The sequence below is a fragment of the Mauremys reevesii genome, linkage group 3, assembly GCF_016161935.1.
Source record: "Mauremys reevesii isolate NIE-2019 linkage group 3, ASM1616193v1, whole genome shotgun sequence".
NCBI lineage: Eukaryota > Metazoa > Chordata > Testudines > Geoemydidae > Mauremys > Mauremys reevesii.
This window is the reverse complement of record NC_052625.1, coordinates 194,848,183-194,867,528: the sequence shown is the minus strand read 5'-3', so window position 1 is coordinate 194,867,528 and position 19,346 is coordinate 194,848,183. Positions and strand designations below refer to the sequence as shown.

The following is a 19,346-nucleotide window of genomic DNA, read 5'->3' as shown; positions in this document are numbered from 1 at the left end:
TCTGTAATGAATTATCACATCAACACAAACAAGGGAAGGAGGCAGAGAAAGGCAAGGCTTTCTTCCTGTTTTGTAGACTATTCTGGCTGCAATCTAATAGTGTGCTTAATCTGAACATTTCTGGTCGGGAAGCAATAAGCAACCACTTTGTCTATTAAAAAATCAGTGTGGTTAACAAGTGGTTAGTGATTCTATTTCAAGAGAGCAACAGATATGCAAAAAGATGACATATTATTTTGTTAATTGCCTACAAAATATGTGGGGACAAAAAATATACTATTATGTTGAATCTGTTTGTCCTTTATAACCATGTGTTCTTTATTCACATCACTCAAGAATCACTTCTAACCTAAAAATCTTAATAGTCTATAAATTACTGACTCATTACAGCTTTTCCAGATTTAATTTATAGTCTGGGCCAAAAGCTATATAAACAGCCACTAGTATATCCTCCCAAAATCAAATTAAACTTTAAGGAGTTTTGTGCAGTACAGAAAACTTTGATCTCCCATATAGTGTAGCCTAGGATCAAGTCTTTCCACTGATAACGAAACGGGAGGGTTAAACAGTAGTTGAGAAAGAGAATTTTAATAAGAAATATTAGTAAGATATAGCATTATATCTTCTGTATACTTTAAACATCTCCTGAATTAATACAGGAAGTTATGCCTCCTTTACACAAAAACTGGACGCCACAAGTTTTAAGGGGATATTGTCAAGTTAAAATGCATATTGTTGAAAAATATTTCTTTATTTGTCATACTAATAACATCTTCAGAATGAAAGGATTTTAAATGACTTTCCCCATGCATACTGTTGGTTTACTTTCTGTTTGTCACTCAGCTTGGAAAATGAAAATAGATTATTCTGTTTCACTCTGCTTATACTCTAGTTCTTAGTCAGGTTCACTTTCTGCCTCTTATGTAGAGCCACATAGGAACTGTCATATACGATCAGATCGTTTAGTGCAACATCCTATCTCTGGAAGTGGTTATTATCAGCTGCCTCACAAGAAAAGCTAAAATGACCATAGCGGATAATTATGCATAAGAAGCATAATGCTCCAAAGTGTGTGAGGAGTATGAGCAGACATTGCTGAGGAATATATTTATCTCCATACAGAACTTTTTTCTCCACTGAAGTTTTTGAAAAATGATAGAAACATTTTTATTTTTCTTAGGTTTGGAAAACTTGGGACAGATTCTAATCTCAGTTCACAAAACCTAAATCTGGTGCCTATCACTGTAAATAGATGTCTCGTTAGTTGTACCTATCCACCTTTGTGTTTCTCTGGGTGTTTATGTATAAACTCTGAATTTATTTCCTAACTAATATGAGCATAATCCATTTCCCTCTTTGGAACTGGATACTGAATAATGGTGTTAAATGAGTCCAAGGGTTAGTCTTATATAACTTTTTTATGTAAATTTTATATATATATATATATATACACATACACACACACACACACACACACACACACACACACACACACACACACACACACACACAGAGAATTTTAAGAGAACAGACTTAACACCACTAATCAATTTCTATAGAGAGACATTTTCAGGCATACTGAATATGCAAAGAGAAAACATACCAGCTATTTACTGTAGCACCCTCTATCATACAAGTCATACATCATTATACACATTGAACAGTATTAAAATAAAAAAGAACATTAGTATAAAGGATACACAGCCAGGCATCAGACAAGACAATACCACCACAAAAGACAATCGAAAAACCCAATACCCAAACATGAAATATACAAAAATAGGCCAGACAATAACTTTAATAAAAGGATACAATATATTCCCACAACCACAAGCATAAACTCCCAGGGAGTTTGGATCCACAGCTCGCCCAAACCATTATTGCTGGCATTTTGAAGTCCATGCAAAAATAATGCTTTAGTTCCTTGACCTCAATATTTTACAGAGTTTATAACCACAGCGACAACCTTTAACACATAAATATAATATTTAGGGCTACTGTGCAGTTTACATTGAGATAAATGAACCTGAGACTAATGTTGGATTCACATTAAAGATAAATGGTTATATTCTGTCCTGTTGGGGAAAGGATTTTTGGCTGAAAGGCAGACTCAGGCTTGGCTGTGCTCACCTGGGAAATAATCAAGCTTACAATTTTCCAACATAGGCAACATTATATGGTTCCCTATACCCCCAAAGAGGTCATTTTAGAAGCAAGTTTCAGAGCAGGGAAGACATCTTCACAAAGCAGGACACTCCACTAGCCTATATTTAGCAATATATTATAGTTAGTGTCTGCTATAGTTAGGGCTGCAAATAAGTTTCCTACTTAACTCCCTGTTTTCACTCATCCAACCTTAGCCTGAAATTTTCCATTCTTTAATCTCTGCCTGATGCTGAATTTTTCTGGAAAGTCTGAACAAAATCCCTTCAGCTGTTTTGGAGTTCAGAAAGAATGAAAACAAAACACTTCTCCCTTCCAGTGCCTGCCAAAGTGATTTGCATCTATGCACATTTTATTGAATAACTTATTTATAAATGAATGCCACTCATTTGCAGTGGTCTTAAAATAATTTACCTAAACTTGGGCTGTACCTCCAACCTCATCCCAAAGGGAATGTTTCCGAAATGGGTCCTTTATATCAGCAGGCAGCATGAATCACCCGGTTCCACAGGAAGACAGCACTTCTACCTAGTTCTGATATATCAGGACATCAGACCTTAACATCTGAACACGGTTATGCATAGGAAAGCTATTTTACAGGTATCTAAAATTTATTAGTCAGAATATTTATCTCTAAGGTCTAAGACAGTTGGATTTACGGTATTGAAAGCCATGGCTCTCCAGACTAAGATATGTGAAAAACAATGCCAACAGGTGTTTTACAAATTCTTTATACAATTCTAAAAACATTTTCTTTTTTCAAACAGGAGATCAACTATGGTGTGGCATAAAATAAAGGGTTTGGCCAGATTCTTATGTACACCAAGGCTACCGTATATCACTCTGGCAGCATACAGCGGTCTTGGTGTAAACGAAGATCCAGCCCTTTTTCTTCACTTGTCTGAAATGACTTGTAGACCCAACCCCTGGCTTCCCACTTCTAAGTAACATGGCAATCCCAAACGCACGCCAATAAAACCTTTACACCACACTGTAGCCTCATGTATCCTCTGTATGTGTATCTTTCTTTAAAAGAGTCACATCATCAATCTCTCAGGAACAGTTACAGCCCTTAATTTATTTAAGCAGATTTATACTTGTTGATAGCAAGAATGTCCTTCTCTAGAACTCCTACCGTTACTCAATAATGCAAGTCATCTAGCAAATTGAGTTTCTAGAAACAGTATGAAGTCACTGGCATTATTTCTATGTGTTGTCAGGAGGAGAAAGGGAAGATCACTGTTGTGCTACCTCTCAGTCATGTGCAAGCAACTCCATTCCTTTATCTGTGTTTGGATGAGAGAGGGCAGAACTGTTTATCTAGCTACAAAATGGAAGCTGCATACTATTATGATGCAGATTTAGAAACCAAGCCTGAAAAATAGGTATTCTGTCAGTGACAGTACTTGGTGCTGCTGTGAAGGCAGGGGACTGGACTCGATGACCTTTCAAGGTCCCTTCCAGTTCTAGGAGATAGGTATATCTCCATATAATAGGTATTCACCAAATGACTCCTTGAATGCTACAAAAAGGGGCTCTAATCTTTTTGCCCTACACATTTTTCTTATTCACATTAGCCAGAGATGTGCAAAGAAACAAAGGGAAGAACACCACTCCTATCCCATAATAAGTGCCCAGGGTCATTCAGAATAGAACACAACTTACTGTACATCCAACAGCCATCGGAATGTCACTTTACTGAATGGGTGTCACCAGGTTTTTCAACACAGACATTGAAGCAGTGAGTCACAGAGGTGAGCCTGAACCAAACCCAAGAATCTGAATACTCCTGAATTTGTAAGAACTCCAGATCAGAATCCTAATGCTGCTGGACAGACCCAGCTCTAGTTCAGTTCTATTATTGCATGAATTATTTCACTGCAGTAACATGATACTGAGCTGAGAAAGAAACAGATGTGCCATGATTTTTGAATTGGTTGGCTTGGGTTAAATCTTTCACTGGGTAAAAATTGAAACTTTTCTGAGTAGCACATTCCAAGTGCTAAAGTATATTGGACCAAATTCTCGACTGGTGTAACTCTGCAGTTCCATTCACTTCTGTGGAGATGCCCAATGAGCTGCCATGTGATTGACACCCATGGTCTACACTGATTATGTATATGCTTCAGAGAGCAATTCAGGGTGTTGATGAGCTTATAAGGTCGTAATGGGTATGGGACCTAGCTATGTGTGAGATCAACTGTTGCCCAAATCAGCCATTTTGGACATTAAAATTTTAGGTTTTTGTATTGGCATGTAACAGCTCAAATGCTGTCGCAACACAACTTTGAGAAGGGCATAACCCCTTAAGGATGAGTTTTGCATGGATGGTCTCCAGATGAAGCACATGAAGGAAAAGGGCATGCGATGGAGGAAAATTTGGGGGAAGGGATAGCTCAGTGGCTTGAGCATTGGTCTACTAAACCCAGGGTTGTGAGTTCAATCCTTGAGGGGGCCATTTAGGGATCTGGGGGCACAAAAAATAGCTGGGGATTAGTCCTGCTTTGAGCAGGGGGTTGGACTAGATGACCTCCTGAGGTCCCTTCCAACCCTGATATTCTATGAATTTACACCCACAGAGAACCTGGTGCATTGTGTCACTGAAAAATTGTCTCTCTCTGAATTAAGGGCCCTTCCTATCCAAATTAGGCAACAGCTTTTTCAAAACTAGGCAGCTTGCTTTCTTGTTGTGTATGTGGGTGGGCAAGTGATTTGATTACAAAGCGAATGGCGGATTGAGACACCAAAATCAAAGCAAAAGCCTTGGCTGAACTTCATCAGCAAGCATAAATACAAATAGGCTCCACATCTTGTTTGTGATATACCACGGGACTTTCCTCCTTTTAATAATTTTGCTCTAACCTCTGATATTTGCATACATGTAAACTGACCCATATGAGTTTAATTTGTCTCTGATATAGGACTTGTATGGAAAACTTTTTCATTAAATATTTCTCCTTCTGCATTTTTACAATTTTACTGTGAAAATCAGGGAGGATTATCTCTCAGACAGGGGAAGCCTCTATTTGAGAACAGTGGAGGGAGCCCTGTCCTCTAAGTAAGAGACATTCTTGGATCAGATATTGGCTGGCAGGATGGAAAAAAGGATGTATCATTAACTTTCAGTCCATTCCAAATAACCTGGAACCCATAAAACACAAAGATACTCTAATTTTAAATATGCTCTTTCCCCCCATTTCTTCTTTCCATTTTCTTTGTGGAACGTTAACTTTGAAACTTCATAAGCCCCCAAATATCAAACAAGTCATTTTGGACAGATTCAGAACTTTCTGAACACAGAAATATCTACTTTAAAAACCCCAGTGATTAAAAGGTTACTCTTCTAATTTCTCCAGCCTGCTTCATCAAACCACACGCAAAAAAGTGTCAGGTTGTTTAGAGATTACAATAAAAATTAACGTAAGGAGCTAAGTATGAACAGCATTGTAGAAAAAAGAAAATCCATATGTCATTTAGAATTAGTTGCTTATGTTTAGGTCCAATTTAACCTATGCGGATATGAACTATCCTTATGAAAAATACATATAGATACAAAAGAAGTATAATACTGTATTCCTCTTCTTTAATTTGTGACAATAGCAATTAAAGCTCTACTTCAACTACCCCATGTTAAATCAGTAGTCATAGCACAGATGTCTGATATTATTCCAACTGTGTGTATTATTTATATAAGTGCCTAGTATATACTGTTGGCATTATACAAAAAATGAATAATAAATACCACATATGTATCCATGCGTGGCAATGCTGAGCCATCCAAATTCTGCTCTCTGCTGCATTCATGCATCTTTACTGATTTAATTTATGTTAGCACTGGATCAACAGTGCTGGAAAGTGTAGTATCTATCCATAAAATAGTGAGCTCATCAGTAGTGACTCACCTATATGCTTCAACCTAGTCCTAGTCACATCTAGGGGTAGGCAAAAACTTCAGCATTTGTGCCTATTTTTTCCTTGACTGTTGAGACTGCTAATAAGGGTCAATTTACAACAGTGGCTTCTGTGATGTGGACGTTTTCCCGCTAGAAATTGGACAAAAAACACCAGCACATTTTATGAAGGCAACCACAAGCAAACACTGATAAAAGTGCAGCCTCGAAAAACCACCCTTCAACAATCTGCAACAAAATGCTTTTCACTGAAGTCAGTTCTGGGATTCCGCTTACTGTCTATCTGCCAGTGGTGTCAACTTTGTAATAACCACACAGAACAGGGCTGCTGTATCAAGATGCACATGTACCCTACCCAAGTCTGTTAAAGAAAATTGCTTACACCCCAAATTCAAAAAAAGCAGCAAAGAATCCTGTGGCACCTTATAGACTAACAGACGTTTTGCAGCATGAGCTTTCGTGGGTGAATACCCACTGCTTGCATCCGAAGAAGTGGGTATTCACCCACGAAAGCTCATGCTGCAAAACGTCTGTTAGTCTATAAGGTGCCACAGGATTCTTTGCTGCTTTTACAGATCCAGACTAACACGGCTACCCCTCTGATACTTGACCCCAAATTCAAAGTAACTTAAAAAAACCCCTTGTTTTCTGTTGCGGAGAACAACAATTATAAAGGCATTTTATTTTATTTTTAAACAAGAGACAAACTATGGTGTGGCAGAAAATAAAGGGTTTGGCCAGATTCTTATTTACACTAGGGCTACTTGTTTACACCAAGACTGTTGCAGAGAATAACAAAAAATCCCTAATAACAGTCTCTGTTCATACATAGGACCTATGAAAAACAAAGACCAAATTCTGATCTCAGTTACCCATTGACGTTGCACAGGGGAAACAGTTGACTTTGGCTTGTGTACTGTCATTCAGCTAATTTTACCAGCTTGGAACACTGCAGGTAACTATCAAATGCTGTTTTCAGGGCTGTGCTGACATCCTCATAATGAAGGAAATTAAAGCAAAGGTATGATGGGCTTCTGCCGTAGTAAAAACGGGGGTATCAATGTTTCCAAAAAGAAAAAGAACAAGATTGGTAGGGAGAGAAACATCATTTTAAGTTTCTCAGAGGGTACTTTAAACAATGGAGAGTGAAGGAAAAAATTGAACTATAAAGCAAAACTTGGCAGCATAGTAAATTGCAAAGCAAACATACTTTTCCAAAGTCCTTTTCATCATTGCCACCAACTTTAATAGACTTATTTGTCTGAGAAAGAGAAATTCTTTTGCATTGTTAAAGAAAATGAGACATCGCTTAGTATACCGGAAAAAAAAAATCCTTCTCTGACTCTTATTTCATGTAGCCCAAAAACTTTTCCCCAGCACACAGTCTTCTTCAAGGGTCTTTGCTTCTCCACCCAAACCAGTACAGCAGCAGATCCAATAGGCCCACCCACTGCCCCAAAGTCTCTGTCCACAATAGCACACAAGGATCCCTCCCATGGAGCTTCACCCCACTGTATAAGAACATAAGAAATGGCCAGAGTGGGTCAGACCAATGGTCCATCTAACCCAGTATCCTGTCTTCTGATAGTGGCCAGTGCCAGGTGCTTCAGAGGGAATGAACAGAACAGGCCATTATTGAGTAATCCATCCCCTGGTTGTCCACTCCCAGCCTCTGGTATAAAAGTAGTATGCACCCCTGAGTGGGCTATCAAAAGCTTGGCCCGTCCAACACGGTAGAACTGCAACAGGGACACTCTGTATCCATAAGGGTGTGGGGCAGAATTTTGCCCCTTAACAATTTTACTTATTTATATCAAACTGGGTTGATAAAGAGTGCTGGAGTGATATGCTGAAGTGTCCTCTTTTGATATTTCTCAACTTGTTGGATTGAACTGTACTGCAACCATAACATATGTATGGGAAGTTTATCAGATCTGAGAATGAGGTTAAAGTTTTGAGACACCTGGGGAGGAGAACTTTAATATATGGTTGGATTCTGAAAACTACTGTTTATAACTCAGAGCACTGTGTAGAGACTTAGCCACAGAACTCCCATGTGAAAATGTACTGCAAACTTTTGGACCTCCTTAGACTTGTGACATAGATTAATTCTACATGAAATGGCCTGACTGGACTCCTCTCCACGGGCAGATACTTTTGGCCTTGCAAGGTTTCATTTTAGTTGCTGATGGGGCTCAGGCTGTTACTTTGGCCAACACAGAAAGGAGTTTAATTTCTCTAAATGTCATTATGCCTCACAATCCCTGCTTGTGTACTGAAAACAATTTTCTTGGTAGCGAGACAGTGTGGTCCCGTGACTTGAACACAGGGGTACAAGCCAGGAAGAGTTGGGCTCCAATCCCAGCTCTGACACTTACTTGTTGTGTGGCCTCAGACAAACCACTTAACTCTTCTTTGTTTCTATTCTCCCCATCTTTGAAATGGGAATACTACCACTCACCAAGCCCAGTTCTGAGGATTGATTGATTACAGAGCTAAAGTTTGCACAGCACTGAAAATATAGCATTCTATATAATTATTATCTTTATGAGATTATTTCTTCCCACCAGTTCTTATGTCTAAAATACTACATTTATGGAGGCAGATGTTGAAATCAGCAGCTACTAAATTAGAGGAATGGAACTTTGTTTGAAATGAATTAACTGGTTTAGGAAAAACAATAGCTTATAAAAGTCCTTTACCTTTACTCAATCATTTCTTGGGATTTGATTAACTCCTTTTTAAAGGTTAAACTGAAACACAGTTTCCACAGAAATCTTGCAACTTATTCCCCCTCGCCCCCAAATGTATTCTATGAATGGTGCATTCAATATATGTAATTTTGTATTCTTTCTTTAATCCAATGAATCATTTTAGCTGGGAAAATAAGACCCTGTCCAATAGAAGAGTGCAGAAAGTTGTTCTGCAAACAGAGAAATTTTCTCAGGCTCCAAGGCCATTGCTGGTAGAAGCATTTGGGTGCGGCCAGTTCTATTACTGGTCAGCACTCATTACTGACTGATGCACTCTGTTTCCAGTGGGGTTCTTGTTCACCATAGCAGTGGGAGGTAAGAGGAGTTAAGGTAATGCATCAGTGGTTGCCAGTGGAGGAGATGGGAAGAAAAAAAGCAAAAGAAATATACTATTTCAATCAAAGTCAGAAATTTGTAGAAGTGGTTTTGGTCTCAAATATAGAAAAAATATTTATCCAAGAAACTCCTACTCGGGTGCGAACATCCTACTTCGAGTGGGATTTTATTTGGCAAAGTGCTGTGAAAGAGTGGAAGCTAATACAGAGCATGTCTATAAACAAATATATTTATTTAGTACAGATTGACACATTCACTAGAGTATTTCAATGATTACACGTGTAAAACTATTTCCTATAGTGGTTTCCTTTTGTGATTCTGCTAATTTATTCAATTCCACCCAATTTTCATGCATTGAATGTTATGAGCTATTTCAGCCACCCAGACTGAAATGTGAATTTGGAGACTACATGCCTGTTTTTACATTAAATCTTCTACACATGATTATTTGGTAATATTAAGATTTGAACTCAAATGGAAGCCAACCAACATTTTAGTAGCTTAAAAAAATCATACAGAATGAATTCTGCCCTGAGGAGAAGAATTAAGAGCCAAATCCTAAGCACCTTTACTCAGGTTTTATTCACCCCTCTCATGCAAAACTTGCATAGACTGCAGTTAGCCTGATTAAAAACAGAGGAACATACATTCTGCAATCCTTACTCAGGAAAAACTCCCTTTGACATTAACAGGAAGGAATTTTACCAGCGTAAAGACTGTGGTATTTGGTCCTGAGTAAGATTTCAGGATTAGTTTCTAAAATGGAACCAAATCTATCTTTCATAAGTATTTCTATACCACCCATTGCTGTAGACTAAGCACTGATGTAATTTATCCTGTAATACTAATCTTTTACCAGAAGTATACATTACGTTGTGACATTTGTAACATTTTAATTTGAGATGGACTGAAACCTAAACAGGACACCTGACTCTCCCTGAACTTTGGGAGAATTTGGATCCAGTTCTGAACTTATTTTGTCGTTGCTATGCCAGAACTGGAACATCACATTCAAATATCTGCAGCCTTTATGGCTAAGGCCCATTTCTGAATTAAACTCTAACCAGACTATATTCTATTAGAATTATTTTATCTTCAATTATACTTGGCACTTCTAATTAAGTGTTGAGGGTTACTTTTTATGTGCTATATGCACAGTACTTTACCTACTGTGTGCACAATGCAATATACCAATTAAAAATCTGAAGGATGACAATTAAACACTGGTGGGACATCAACTCATCTATTCTGCAAGTTTTGCTTCTGATCGTTGACAACCATAACAAAATCTCTCTTCCTTAAACAACCACCCAAATTAATTTAGCCTTGCTCAAGTATCTTTTCTGTTGACACACCAGACTAAAGAGTATTACATGTCAAAGTAATGAAAAGTACATAGATGTGCAAACACAATATCTAAGCAGTAGATCACGGGACGAAAACAGTCTAAAATATAGATAAATTAGCATAATGCAAAATGTATGTGAAGAGAAGACCATCTCAATAATAAAAACGATCAGCTTGTCCACAGACACTGGCTGATCCACTGACTGGGCCTTTGTGATAATGTCTCATGCTTCTCACCATCTCCTACTAGTATATAACTAAGATCTCAATACCAAGATATGCTCAAGAAACACCTGCATCTATTTTGTTAAGGACCAGATTTTGGATTGCTCTTTTCCAGATGTGCAAGTCAGGGAGGGCAAAAAGAGTATTTTCCCATTCCCACAACTCATGCTGTGGATCACCATTACAATCTCTATGCTCCCTGAAGTACAGTGACTCCCCCTACTACTCCCCTTGGTCTGCAAGCCATCCCCAAAGGGGAAGTGTCATGGCTCCTCCCTCTACCCAACACTAGCAAGTGGAGCTGGCTAGCTGCAGAGAGGAGTGCCTGCTTCACTCCTTTAAGTGGTGGCACTGCAGGAGTACTCCTCAGTGTGTACTTGGGAGCTGAAAACATGAAAGGTTGCTGCACAAGGAAGCATCAACAGAACCACACAGAGATACAAAAGAATCTTTGTATTATCCAAGCCAAAGAGGAAGACCAAAAAAAAAAAAAAAAAAGAGAGACTCTGAAAACTTCTTAGGTATAACTATACCTCTCAGAATCCAGGATAGTAAGTCAATCGTGGATGAAAGGGAGGAACGGTGATGGGCTCTCATGTGAGGAAGGCTAGGCTCCTTCTGTCTTCACGAGGGACCATCCCCATTCATAAACTGGTGAAGTTGTCTGAGAAGATGGGGGAAACATGCCATCCCACTCCCTCTGATCTGGTTCAAGTTATCCATAAAAACTTTCCAAGTGTCTGCCTGTTTTTCTACCATTTTTAATTTGTCCATCATTTTCGTAACATATATATGTTATTCTGCTGAGCTAATGATCCACAATTCACTTCAACATCCCTCTCCCATTTATTGTATTTGCTATACTAGTCATCACTTAACTGCACCTTCTTTTGAAGTGTCTGGGACTGGCCAATGTCAGGGACAGGGTAGTGGACTAGATGGACCCATTAGTTTGATCCATCATGGCAAAATCTATGCTCTTAAACAAAACTAGCCATTTAATATTTCCTTTGTATACAGTATTACAGCAGAAATGCATAAGTTTAAATCTACAACTAGTATTTGTCTAGCAACAAACTGGCTGGGCTGAGAGATTCCCCTGGCTGACTGCCATTGTTCAATCATTTAAATATAGGTTTATGAATGGGGAGAGATTGATTACCCGCTCATAACTCCATCAAGGGCTTGCAGTGATATCACAACCCATTTTTTAAAATCATATATTGCAAAATATTTAAATCCCGTAGGAAAGATTTTTTTTTAAATAAGTACTTCTTTGATGTAAGAACATTTTGATTTGTGTGCATGCTGACACCAGAACAGCTCCATTACTGTGTGTATTCATTTATCATGAGTGCAAAGTTGATCTCATTAGGATGTGGGATTATTGCAGCAAGTAACTTTCACATACACTAATTACACTGACAGCAATTACTTCATTTCAGATATTGGGTAAGCAAAAACAGTAAGCAAGCACTAAGCATGATCACTTATTTTCTCAATAAAGAACACTTAATTAAGTTGAATCCCAAAAGGTACGTTTTGTTTAATTAAAAAAAAGGGGGCCGGGGAAAGAGAACCATTTCTTGAGCCACACTGAACTTTCTACTTTCGCAGTAAAGCATACAGGGACCCTGTGGATCCAGGCTTGGGGCAGAGAAAGGGTGTGGTGCTTATGCTGTATTATTCCCCGTGATGGTGCTGCTCCCTTCTCCCTTGCTTTCTTTCGCTGCACAATGGCTTGTGGTAAGGCTGGAGTGTCAAGTCCAGGCTTTCAGCCCTACAGTAGCTCTGGATTTCCTGGCTTTTGTGGGTTTAAATCAGACCCTTAACATTACTTATATGCATTTGTTTTGGGTAATTGACATTAATTTTCAGGTTGCATCACTGGCATCAATCAGCAAGCTTCTCCAAGGACTGGAGTTAAGGGGCCACAATAAAGGGAAAGACATTGTTTCTTTTGTTTTATTTTTGGAAACATTTTAACTACCATATACTTTTCCAATTGCTGTTATATTCATTTTGCACAACACAGGATAAAACGTTAGCGTCTGTCTTGCTGAAAAGATTATTTTGGCATTTCTGCAAACGACCTGGGGATCTGGAGAGTGTGATAATCAGCATCTCTGCAAAGTCAGGTTGATACACTGGACCTACATAACGCTAAAACAGCAGAACATTGCTTTTCGGGAAGATACATTGCCAGCTATAGATGTTTTCCATATGGAACATGGAAAGTCACAGACCCCCACGCATCAGTAGTCTCACATCGTAGAACACATCCACAGACAACACTGCTATAAGTGACATTCAGCAGCAGCCTCCATTACCATGTAGTGCGGAGGAACAAGTAGATTTTCATTGCACACGGTAGGAAAATGCACTAGTGCAATCTGTGTATTGTGACAAATCTGACATTTTCAACCTCCTATTTTGCTGGTGTTCTGCATACCTATTCAGGTGATGGGTCTAGAGAGGCCAACGTGACCTTCTGAGGCTAAAATGACAAAATCATCTTACTCTGAAGATGGGTTAACTATTGCAGGAGATCACTTCAAGGTTTCAATGCTGCAAATCAGCAGCTGGCGTTCAACAAGAGCCCTACAAAAAATCCTCATGAAAATGGAGCAGAAACTTTTGCTATATGAATTACTGAGTCTGCAGTGAGGAGGACCTAAGGGAATTCAATAAGGCTAGTTCTATTTTGCCAGCAAAATAGTGCAAAGTCAGATGTGAAAGCCTACCTGAGGTCCTCCATAACACACATATTTTGGGGTAGGGAGAAGTTCATGTTTACACCCACACTTCATGTCATCAGGGCCAATGCATACTGCATATACAATTAAAATATACTTCAATACAGAGCCATATCTTCAAAAGAGCACAGAGTTATATTTTCAGGTGCTCAATATTGACAACTGGGGCAAGATTTTCAAAAGAGCTCAGCTCCCACTTAGGCACCAAAATAAGAACCAGATTTTCAAAACCACTCAGCACCATGTGATACACATGGCCAGATTTTCAAAAGAGCACAGTGTCCTATGTGCACCCAATGTGCTGCACTGTTCTGCAAATCCGACCACTTATTTTGTGCCTAAATGGGAGCTGAGCTCTTCTGAAAATCTGGCCCTGAATGTGGATGCTGAATGGTTTTGAAAATTCTGCCTATAGCATATCCATTTTGGGTCTGTACATCCACAACTACACAAAAATCTACAATTGGCTTGGCTCAGAGGAAAGAAAAATTAAACACCACCAAAAATGCTTCAGGTAAAAACAGTTTATTGACAGACGCCTTCTGCTTCCGTCAATACTGCAGAATCTGAGAAACTATTTTTAGCCTGAGGCAATATTGTACTATTAGTGTCCTCCAGGCTAGGCAATAATTGTAAATCCATACATATTTAGTATATGTTACCATATAATAATTGGCACCATTTCTATAAAATATAAAACTATGCTGGAGATTCTCATAGCAGACTAGAGGTTTTAGCCATGCTACTCTCAAATGGGAACTGCGTGGTTAAATCCCCTAAATTGGCTTTGAAATTCTCAAACAATATCTCCTTTGAATTTTATTCTGCCTTCTTTCCCTTTTCTTTTCACTGTTTTCTTCTAGATCTTGTTGCACTTTTTCACCAGTTTGTCATTTCATCTCTGTTTGCCCCCTCAGACTAATTGTCTAGAATATATAAAACATCCAACTTAACTGAAATCTTCTCTAACTCATCTTTCTTCAGGATATTTTCTTTTCTTAGGCAGCTCTTTTTCCTGTTTTCCCCTCGATGCCTCTATTGTTACTTTTAAAATCCTTTATCCCGGTGTGCCTCTCCCTCACCTTAGTTAAACCTCTCCCTCTATTTGCATCTCTGCCCTTTCACATCACTTTAGTCAACCCAACCCTGCTTACAAGCCTCCAGATCTCAATCTCTCCTTCCCTTTCCGCCTCCACCATCATTATTATTATTACTGTGTCTCAGTGACTCTTGTGTCAACACTCTCTCCTGTTTCTCCCATATTCTCTCTTCACTTCTTCCAGGACTCCTCCCCTGTAGTCCCTGGATCCTACTGGCACCACCCAAGAGTGGGGCCGCACTGTGACTGGATCCTAGACAACACCTGCTTTATCCTCTCCTGCAGGCAGTTCTAGTTTTACTGTACAGCCATATTGCTAGATCTGCAGAAAATTGGACTTACTGCTTATCATGTGGAGCAGGAGGGCCGTGGCAGCAGAAAAAGGAGCACTGAGAATGGAGGAGGGTTTAACCATCTAGTAAAAGGGTCAGGATGATTATAAAAGGAACATTTTTGGAGGGGGCGGCTAGATATCTTTCCTGGGGGAACTGGAGACAGTTTGAAAGCAGAGGAGTAGGGGCACTTCTGATGGGGATTTTGTGAGTTTTGCAACCTGGAGCAGGTCACATTGCTTGTGGAGAGCCAGCAGCCGGGAAGGGTATTTGGTAGCTGGGGTAGGTGGGGTGCAATATTTTCTAAGGTTGCTGACACATAGAAGCAGCCAGTCCTCTCCTTCTGCCTGTGCTCTGAGGATGGGGGGCTCTGGGACACGTGAGGCTGGCTCATTAGTTTTCTCTTTCTTGTGTTACAGGGATGGGGTTCCATAGCAAAGAGCCCGCAAAGCACAAGGAAGTTGCCCACTCCCCACATACGTAGGTTCAGCCTTAGAGCCCAAACATCAGGGGAGAATTCAGTTTTCTTTTTATTGGGCCCTTTGCTTAAGGAGAAAAAAGAATGGAAAAAAAGACACATACACCTGATGCCCAAGGAAAGCATGTTTGTGCCTAATCCACTGCAAAAACTGGTCAAGAACAGCTCATATTCCTGAAAATATCCCCCCCATAAATGCTTCTGATGTCAGTGAAAAATTGGAGCTTCCACCACAGAACTGCTGGCCTCATAGCTTGGCCCTGCTCTGGAACTAGACTAATTCACAAACTGCACTTTATAGCAAGTTTCTATTTGTTTTTCATGAATCAGTGTTACTTGGTTGTCTGCACCATTTCCCTTTTCCTTTGTCTTCAGCTCTCATGGGTATGAGTCAATGAGAACTGTGTAATTAAATCTTATGGAACTCTTTGAAAATGCAAAGATGTCATATACCAGGGTATTCTCTCTGGGTGAAATGCACCCCTCCAAATAGAGTTTAGATGGTGCAAACCCTTCTACTCGCTCTCTGCCCAGGGGTGAATTCCCCCCCCCCCCCGGGCAATCAGTTCTAAGTGGCTCCTCAGCCATACCATTTTATTTAGTGCTCACAGGAGGTACCAGACTGACAGAGAACTGAATCCTTTTTTCATCCACAATGAAACAATCAGTACAAACTTCTCCATGCTGCCCCAATGAAGTGTCTCAGTCTCAATGGGGAAGGAGGAGAAAGTATTCCAGTCTCCATTACTGATTCAGTCCTTGGCCTCTGTGCTGAAACTACCTACCACGGTGCCAAATGGCGTGTTGGTTTTGTGTTGTGGATATTTTTCAGCAAAGCATTAGACTGAGATAACCAACTCATTCTTCATAGGCCACTCTTCAATCTCTACTGACTTAGGCTGGATTTGAACAGGCAACAGATGAGAAAGCCTCCATTGTCCATTACCCAATCCAGCTCTGAGATGTTGATTCCCAGACACTATGTAACTTGCTCAGAACAGGTTTGTCAAGTAACATTCACTATAAACAAATTATATCAATATTCCTTACAATATGCCACATATTCATTTTTTTCCCCAAAGTGCCACATAATGATTTCCTTAACAGGGCCCTCAGTTAAAGCACATCAGATTTTATAGATATGAGAGAGAGAGAGAGAGAGAGATTGGTTGCAAAGTCAACCAATAATTGAATAAAATACCCAGTAAAAGACATATTATTTACTATAAACAAAAATAATTAGATATTCAGATACAATCTATTGCTATAATAGCCTAAATTAGTAAACTACTTTAAGCAATCATCTTCTAGATGAAAGGAGTATGTGTAGTACGCAACTTTGTGCAAAATAGGTGTTTAAGTACTGTACAATCAATTCATGGCTTTCTAAAAGGTTCAGACAGTTCAGTACAAATGCAAATGTTCCTTAGTAAAAGTTGCACTTTTTTTTTGGTTTGGTTTTGTTTGTTTTCCCACTGTCTACACAAAAAACGTCTAAGCCGGATGCTCCAACTAAATACATGGCAATAAAATTTTGTTTAACCAGAAGGCTTCACTTACTCTTGTTTTACACCTGGGTAACCCCATGACTGATATGGAACCACTTCTGATTTACTTGTGAAAATGTGGGGATGACCATGGCTTCAAATTCAAACACCGACAGAATGCATTTACAACATGGAGATGTTCTAAAAATTGCAAGTTGAATAGTCTTTTATAGTAAACATTCCTTCCTCGGTCCATGAACATTGGGTATTTTAGGTTAAGATCATACTATAATTTAAGTATGCTTTGAACCATGGTAAAAAAAAATATATTTTTCATATGGTGACCATCTTTAGCAAGCAACCTTTATCTTTCCAGTTCTCATGTATGTTCCACACATCTACTACCAAGATTAGAGCTGCATGAAGTTTTTCCAATTTCCAAGGAATTTTGTTGTTGTTGAAAATTTGATTAAAATCATCCTCCCAATTTTGGGGGGTTTGAGCAATTGTAATGAAGATATTGCAGTGAGTGAGTTTCCACGATTTGGTGAGAATACTGAATCATCAATACTCATGCTGAAAATTTTAAAGAACTGACAAATGAACTAGATTCAAGGGCTGTGTTGGTGAAAAATAACTGCAACTTCCCTTTCACTGGAAGGGGTCAGCCCAGTTCAAGCCCAAAAGGGAATAGGGCAGCCAGCGGATGTTCTCATTGAGTGCATTCCCAAAGCAGTTTCTGTTGGTGAGCTTTTACAGAATCCCACATGTAACAGAACTGCACTCCTGCCCCGTTCTCCACTTTGTGGCAAAAAACCAGCAAGGGTGGGCTTTGCGGTAGCACCACTTGCTTTCCCTCAGGGTGAATCCAGAAGAGGGAAGGGCCAGGCTATATCATACCTCCCTGCTCTGTATGTTCATGATAACACTATCTGAAAACAGCGCTAAGTGAACTATTAATGAAGGTGTTACTACAGAAGATCTGCTGCATCTATTAAAACCAGCCATGCTATACGCTGGCTCATGATGCACGTATGCGCTTCCCTGTTATTTAATGCAAAAAGCTGTCAATGACCCATAAAGCCTGACACTGAAATACTGAACAAAGTCCAACTTAGGCTGTGATTTTGAACTTGCGTTGTGATACTAAAAACTAAACTGAAGTCTGCAACAAGTCATTGGTTCACTATTACACTAAATCACTTTGTGAGGTCATTTTCTGTTTATTCAGGGTTATCCGGGTTATGCATTATAAACCAGGGTCTAGAAATGCTGTTTACATACATTATATGATACTTTAAAAATATTTTAGGAAGCTGTCTTGATTGCTGAGCAGCACTGTTCCACATTGGTCTCGATCCTGCAGGTCTTACTGACTTGTGTAGTCTCTTTGTATCACTGGGAGTACTCTCATTCATACACTCAGATTTTAAGGCCAGAAGAAACATTAGAACATCTAGTCTGACTTCCTGTATAAAACAGCCCATAAAATTTCACCCAGTTACTTCTGCATTGAGCCCAATAACCTGGGTTTGGCTAAAGCAGATCTTCCAGAAAGGCATCCAGTCTTGATTTGAAGACATCAAGAGAGGAAGACTCCATCACTTTCCTTGTGAGTTTATTCTAGTCTTAATCATTTTCACTGTTAAAAATTTGTCTTATTTGTAATTTGAATTTCTCTGGATTTTATTTCCATACAAGTAACAGCTGTAGGAATAGGGCTTGTGAGTGTTTCTATGCTAGCTTTTTTGATTAAACTGTTGGCCCTTTGCTGACACTATAAGTCTGGTAGCAATAGTGCGACTAGAATGAGTGTAGATGTCATGGTGGTTAAAAACACCTTGGGCCAAATTTACAAGCCATTTATGTGCCTTAAGATGCTGAGAGGCATTAAGTCAGATTTACAAAAGCACCTAAGCGAGTTGGGAACCTAACTCCCATTGATTGTCAAGAACCAGTTCTGCAGGTTGTGTACCAGCAGTGACTGAGAACACTGCTGAAGATGTGCTCTGCCTTTCTGTGATGTAATCCTGAGCACAGGATGTGCTCTCACTTCCTAGAAGAACCTGGCTGGAAGACAAGAGATGGAAGAATGATCTCTGGGAGCAAGTGAATATGAGTGGGAGAAAATGTTGGGAAAACCAAGTTGACATGAGAGAAGACATCACAAGATGATAAATTTATACAGAAGCTGATTCACAGTGTTAGTGATATGCTCATCTCTGGGAAGTGACACATACTGTACATCTAATATAAGTCTCCATTCCACCTCATCTGCTGAGTGCCAGAAATTTAAAGAGAATCACAGATCCCATTTCCTATTCAGAAGTGAAAGGTTGATGTGATTGCTGCTAGCAAAAGATAAGGGAAAGGACGGATAGGAGAGAAAGACAAATATCTGGTCTTACTCTAAACAATGTCATTCTGCACCAGAAAAACATACAGGAAGCAGGATCACT

At 39.3% G+C, this 19,346-nt stretch overlaps 1 protein-coding gene across 16 annotated transcripts in view; it reads right to left on the bottom strand.

The window, feature by feature from the left end:
- Positions 1 to 19,346, bottom strand: part of SUPT3H (SPT3 homolog, SAGA and STAGA complex component) — a 448,093-nt gene that overhangs the window by 1,739 nt on the left and 427,008 nt on the right. The window contains exon 13 of one of the 16 annotated variants that reach the window (XR_005595949.1): positions 2,578 to 2,697. The exons of 14 other annotated variants lie outside the window; for them this stretch is intronic. Coding sequence is in view for 1 of the 2 variants with exons in the window: in XM_039529545.1 (XP_039385479.1) it covers positions 2,692 to 2,697 (6 nt within the window). In the remaining variant the exon portion in view is untranslated. Of the gene's footprint in view, positions 1 to 2,577; positions 2,698 to 19,346 lie in introns of those variants that run through there. One more of the 16 variants, XM_039529545.1, reaches the window with a different exon arrangement.